The sequence below is a fragment of the Herpailurus yagouaroundi genome, unplaced genomic scaffold (genome assembly GCF_014898765.1).
Source record: "Herpailurus yagouaroundi ecotype Mexico unplaced genomic scaffold, PumYag 186, whole genome shotgun sequence".
Taxonomy (NCBI): Eukaryota; Metazoa; Chordata; class Mammalia; order Carnivora; family Felidae; genus Herpailurus; species Herpailurus yagouaroundi.
In genome coordinates, this window is record NW_024412417.1 from 28567535 (window position 1) to 28573980 (window position 6446).

Genomic DNA, 6446 nt, shown 5'->3' on the forward strand with positions numbered 1-6446 from the left:
TCTCCCTCAAATAGTCACGCTGGAGACATTTTAAGGAACACTCATTCGGTGTGCACCTCCTACAATTGTTTGTCTACGATTCACAACTTAGGAAACGAAATAGATTTCAATTTATGCATGTTTCCTATCTATGCCTTTAAACCGAAAGTATCTGCCATCCAGTAATTTAGGCTGTGTGTATCACAACTTCTGAACGTTAAAATAATTACAAATAATTAGCATCCTCTAAACCAGTGGTCCTCAACCTTGGGCAGTTTTGGCATCCAGGAGACAACTGGCAATGTCTGGAGACATTTTTGGTCATCACAACTGGGGGAAGAGTGCTATTGGCACCTAGTGGGTAGAGACCAGGGATACTGCTAAAGTAAGGGAATATTCTTAATTTTCCCAAGTCACTCGAGAATACACACTACATCGGAAGCTTCATGAATGTGATAGGGAAAAATGTAGGTTGCAGCTTTAAAAGATTCAATGCACGCTGGTCTTAACCTACGCTGTTCAAAATGCAAAACGAGAAAGTACTTTGTTTGTAGACAAGCACTTACTCTTGACTTGACAATCTGTTTTGTCTCAGATAAAGAATAAGCTCATTTTAGAGATGCTGCTGGTCTTTACCCTCACAGACACTCGACTCCCACACCAAGGGAAGAACTAGCTTCATTTTTAATGATGAAATGCATTTCCCCTAACCATTCTCATTTTTTACATAATTAATTGTAACTGCTCATTGTTAGCACTCCAGAGCCTCATTAATATCAGTCTAATTACTCTCTTGGTATCAATTATCATTTCTGATGTTTGTCAAAAAGCACAGCAGTCTGAAGCTGTCCATGCTGAAGGGAAACATAGGGGTATCATATATCAGCTATAAACAGTGCAACTCACAGTGTGTCCCCTTTAAAAAAGAGCAATCCATCACGCATCTCATTAGAGGGCAGTTTGCCACACTTGAGATTTGTTACCAAATTGCCCCAGCGTGGCAAAGCGTTCCTCCGAGAAATGGTCCTCTGGCAGCAATCCAGACACATAGCACGTACCGAGCAGGTTCCATTACCTTTGCAATTTGCTATCCTATAATATCATCGGGGCAGAAGTGTTCCCTTAAACCTTCGCTACTACCTGACTTTGTGCGATCTCGTTAATTTTGCCGCGCGCTGAAAGCCAATGCGTACCAGCGTGGAGCACTCCAAACCCGGGGGGGCAGCTTCTGTGCTTCAGGCAGAACTCAACCTCGAGGTAGCGCCCTTCCTCGCACTCGCACACGCGGTTGTGGGTGCGACTGCACTCCTGCTTGACGTACTGCAGCTCCTTGCACACCGTTGTGCAGTACAGACACTCGTCACTGGTGTGCCACTTGTCTGTGTAGTAGTGGTTGGGACAAGGCGCACACACGGTCTTCTGCCTGGCCGTACAGTGCTGTTTTAGGAAGGTGCCGGGAGGACATTTGTCACACATCAGCTGACGCGAGGTTTCTGGGTCATAGTGAAGGTACTTTGGAGGAAAGGTTTCCTGGGTGGTCCATTTAATGGAGATGTCCAGGAACTAGGAGAGAGGGAAACGGCGGCACATTAGCACGGAGACAGGGTGGCTCTTCGGGGCAAAGGCGCCGTCAGACTCCAAAAGTCCTTTACTACATGAAGCCTCATTATCTTCCTGCCTGCAGGGCTGCACCACACAAAGTAAGTTCAGAAGCCATGATTTTCGCCTCCAGTAGCTTACTCTCAAAGGCCAAGACGGGGCTGGCAACACACATTATAGTAAGCAAACCCAGGCTCATGGGTGACAGGAGGCTTTATCTCCCTGGGCTTCAGGATTATGTCTCGATTAGTGAGTTGGATGGATTAGTGGTTCTCAAAACAGCTATGCCAGAATCTCCTAGACTCCCCGATAAAATGCAGACTCTTGGCACTCATACTTCTACTGCCCATTCAGATTCCACGGGTGTGAAGGTGAGATCAGGGGGCTTAAAAATATTCCTGCAGTGACTCCGATGCGTGGAGTCCATCCTCAGTAATGATTCTTTCATTTATCCACTTCATAAATAGTTACAGAGCCATTAATATGTGCCAAGCTCTGTGCTGGGCAATCAGAATGCAGCAGTAAGTAAAACATTCAGGAATCCCTGCTCTTGGGGGGTGGGCAAGAGAATAAATAACAAATTACGGATAAATTATGTGCTAGAAGGTAAGTGTTGTTAAAAAAAAAAAAACACAAAAAACAAGCAAGGCAAAGAGACTGGAAACATGGAAGGGAAGGTGGAGTGATTAATGACATTTAAATGGGAGGTCACAGTAGCTGTATTTAGGACTAGATGCTATCTCTCTTTCAGTTTTCCCATTCCGAGACTTGATTCTGAATGTATAGTGAAATAAAGAGTCGGTGATGTGTGAAGACTGCATGATTACATCAACAGTCATCCTGATCATTCATTCATTCATGCAGCAGCTAGGCTCTGAATGCCTATCAGCACCAGGAATGTGCTGATAAGTAAGACCTAACTCTTGTCCTCATGGAGCCTGCAATTCGCTGGAAAGATTCCTAGAATTTTAAGATTCATATTTCCTCCAGAACATCATATGGCCTACTCTGGACTCTCCTAGGTAAATAATGTCTCGAAAATTAAATGACCACTTCTCTTCATGTTGACTGGGAAAAACCTCAGGGTTTTCCAGCCAGGGTTCTGGAAGTTTCCATACATCATGTCAGGAAGAGGTCTAGTGCAGCAGGAGAGAGACAATTTTGTGGGGGAGAGTGCCCACGGCTGTTCTGTCTTGTATTCTAGATCTGAAAATGTCTTCAAGGGAACATTGGAGTAGTTCTTCGCACTAACTACAGAAAGTACACGCTCAGAAGAAACAGTGTTGTCTGTGTGTAGGGGTGGTTTATTTGGTTTTTATTGTTTGTTTACGGTACAGGGATCGACACTGACTATTTTCAGGCTTTGGGGAGGTGGCAGACCAAACACAATAATTTTTTCCAAACTCCTCTTCTTTGCAGAACACAGAAAATCTCACAGAAGCGAGCCCCTTGACCTGGGAAAAGTATGCCAAGCTAGGGAAACAGCACTCCCTTTTGAAGTAGGAGTGACAAAGGTGAAGAATGGCCTTTTTCATAAGCATTTGGGCATTTTAATCTAATTAACATCATTCACTTCTTACTGGAACATGACAGGCGTCAGGGCTGACTGAACCCAACGTGAGCTAATAAACCAGAAGAGAAGAACAAAATATCTCACCTTGGGCCATGGACCTTTGAACCAAGAGTAATTTTCAGAGTTCTGTGACCTAAAGGACTCCTAACCAACAAAAAGTAGAATACAGGGCAAAATCAGGGCTGCTCCAGGGGCCTTCTCAAGATACCCTCATGACCTGAGGGTTTCTGGGGAAAATACTTCTTGAATTTCCCTGGGGCTTTCTATTGGCACAAATGAAATACACTGACATTAGGAGACAGAAAAAATGAGCCAGTAGTGGGTGGAAATTCTGGTTTGCTCTGAGACTTTCAGAAATACGGAATCCATTTCTTCATTCAACACACATTTGTTGAGCACCGGCTGTGTACCAGGCATAACTCAGCATACTCAGCATATAATGGTGCACAAAACAAAGATGGTCCTTGCCTTTAAGGAGTTTACGGTCTAGTGAGGGGGCAGATGGCAAGAAGCGAAGACATAAATAATTACAAAATAGCGCTCAACGTTTTGAAGGAAACAAGGCAAGAAGAAAAAGCTTTGTGGCTACCTGGTCATTTGAATGTATTATGCTACCGTGTGTAGATTTGGCTTAAATATTTCTAAAATCTTCAATGCTAGGGAATGAAGTTTTCCTGATTCGATTTGCAGACACACGGAAGCAAGAAGAAATGCTTTTCTCTCTTGCTGTTCACGTTTGATTTCCTGAAAGACCATCCTCCAGCCTGACTCCCCAGCATTCCCCCTTTCTCACTTCAACATGGTTGACTTGCGCCCATTTACTCACGAGCTGACTCTTTTCTCCCTGACCAAGATGTGACGAGTATGGGATGGGAAACCCCCCACATGCTGCCTGTGTTCCTCACTAGAAGGAGCCACACAAATAGAAGATCTGACCAAGAACACTGATGCAATTTATATTTTTCTAGGCAACTGGACGTGACACTGTTGGTTTCCTGAAACCATGCTTTGGAAATTGGTTGCCATTTCTTCAAAATACAGGGAAGTTGAGGTAAGAGGAATCCACAGAGAAATGAATAAATAAGGTTGACTTAAGGATTAAAGGGCAATTATATTAGTGAAGGTCATTTCTCCAAGGCTACCAAATGGGATTATCATATATATTTTTAAAAATCAGAAAGCCTTGAGGAACTACAAAATAACTTGTTTTTAGCAACTTTCTATTGGGCCTCTGTGTTTTATTTGAAGCTTTTCCACTTTGGTAAAAAGACAGAACTGTGTGGCCAAAACTGGATGGTTAAGTCTCAATCTCTGGTTAGCCCCAATTCACGCACAGAATTTCTGGAACTAGTTACTGGACAGAGGATGGGCAAGATCAATAGGGCTCTTCATCTCAGTCCTGTCTCTTAGTTTCTTCAGCACTTCCTGGAAAAGCAATGAAAAACATGCCAGAGGAGAACACATCATCTTAACATTGGTTCCATCTCCTTTGTCAGTTGGTGACACTTAAATATAGGAGTTCAAAAATAAATTTCTGTGTAAAATGCATAACCACTGATGAACATCTGCAAAAGCATAGGTGTGTCTGCAGAAGCACAAAGTGCTTTCTGTAGAAGGGTTTTCTGTTTTCTGGTTTTGGTGTTTTATGTTTGACTTTTAAAGAAAAGGTAAATGGGATTTTTCTCTATTTTTTCTTTCTTCCTCCTCCCATTCTCTATCCATCCATCCTTTGGTGTAGAGCACCTGTGCTTGAAGGGAATCTGAGAGGCCTCCAATCTCGTGCTTCCTCCCCTACCCCGCCCTGATCTGAAGCCACTGGTGGACAGTGGTTAAAAGAATTGTCTATCTCAACCCAAACATCTTTCCTCACTTATCAAATGTTAGTGGAGGATGGTGGAGAGTGGTTTGAATTAGTTGCTCTCCAAAGCCTTTTGGAGCTCTACCATTGTAAGATTCTGTGCTTTGATAGCACTTAATTAGCTAATGGACTTAGCAACAAGTGTCTTGCTTTAACTCCCTTCCTACTTCTTGCACCAGTTTATTTGTGAAACCACTTTTTTACAGGAGAATCCTCTTTTCCAGTCTGCACTTCTTACACTCACGCATGCCTTCTACTCCCTCTGTAGAACCAACTGACGCCCCAGTACCCTGAATTCTCAGGTACTTCTCTAACACACCATCTTTCATCTGCTTTTACCATGGAGTTGGTACTTCACCAAAGTCAGTTGTACGTTTGTTGCTGAATCTGTTTATGCCAGTTGTACATATATATCTGTATATGCTCGAGTTGTAATTATCCTTAGGTAATTCAACAAAATGTTATGTAAATCAACAAACATGGGTGTGAAAAAATTATTTTTGTATGAAAAAGATTTGGGAATAACTTGATAAAGAGGAACCACAAAGAAGCAAAAACAAAAATCTACTATAGACTTTGGAGTAGCTGAGACAATTATAATAACAAAATGGGGGGAATATCTAGAGTAGTCAGTTTGTTTCATAAACTGGTCTTTAAGTACCAGAGTTGAAATGGATGGGCAATACATCATAGATCAGGGTTCTGGAAGAAAGACAACATAGGATTTCAGTTAGCAAACAGATTCCAGGAAAAGCCTTGGCCAAATCTCAAAACACAGGTGGATAAATGTTTATTTAAATGTTTTAGTTTATGATATATGTGCACAATTTTAATTATTAAAGGTTTTAATTGATTTATCTATTAATCATCTAACTCTTAGTCCCAAATATACAAAATTTCTAATTAGAATTCCCAATATTTAGGAAGTCGAGTAGTATAGTAATGGTATGTGCAGGCAACAAAAAACGGACAAAATGAAGATGGAATTCTGGGTTGTCTATTCCATTCTAACATGTATGCATGAAATCTCTACTCTGTGATAGGCAGTAGAACAAAAAACAGTCTTTAGGATATTTGGTTTGTATCTACATTAGGATGTTTTATTATTATTATTAAGTTTCTACCAGCTACAAGAATGAGTCTTAGAATGAATAAGTAACTGTCCTACGTCACGCTAACTAGTGGAAGCACAATTCAAACCCAGAGCATGTTCCATAGAATACTGGGGTTTTTCGTCAAACCTTTTAACATTTACCAAATGTTCTCATTTATGCTATAGTCTAAAATTGAGACCTAACACACTAATATTTCATTTAGACTCAAGGGCATAGAGTTAGGAGAACACAAAACATCAACGAAGGCTTTCTGAAGTCCAGATGAACTGATGCTGACTTTTTTTTTTTTTTTTTTTTTTTTTTTTTTTTTTTTTTTTTTTTT

The 6446-nt window shown here is 41.3% G+C and overlaps 1 protein-coding gene across 1 annotated transcript in view; it reads right to left on the reverse strand.

Annotated features, from left to right (window-relative positions):
* TNFRSF11B (TNF receptor superfamily member 11b) overlaps positions 1-6446 on the reverse strand; it is a 29487-nt gene that overhangs the window by 8964 nt on the left and 14077 nt on the right. Inside the window, exon 2 of the mRNA XM_040494291.1 lies at positions 1173-1542. Within this exon, the coding sequence (XP_040350225.1) occupies positions 1173-1542 (370 nt within the window). The remainder of the gene's footprint in view (positions 1-1172; positions 1543-6446) is intronic.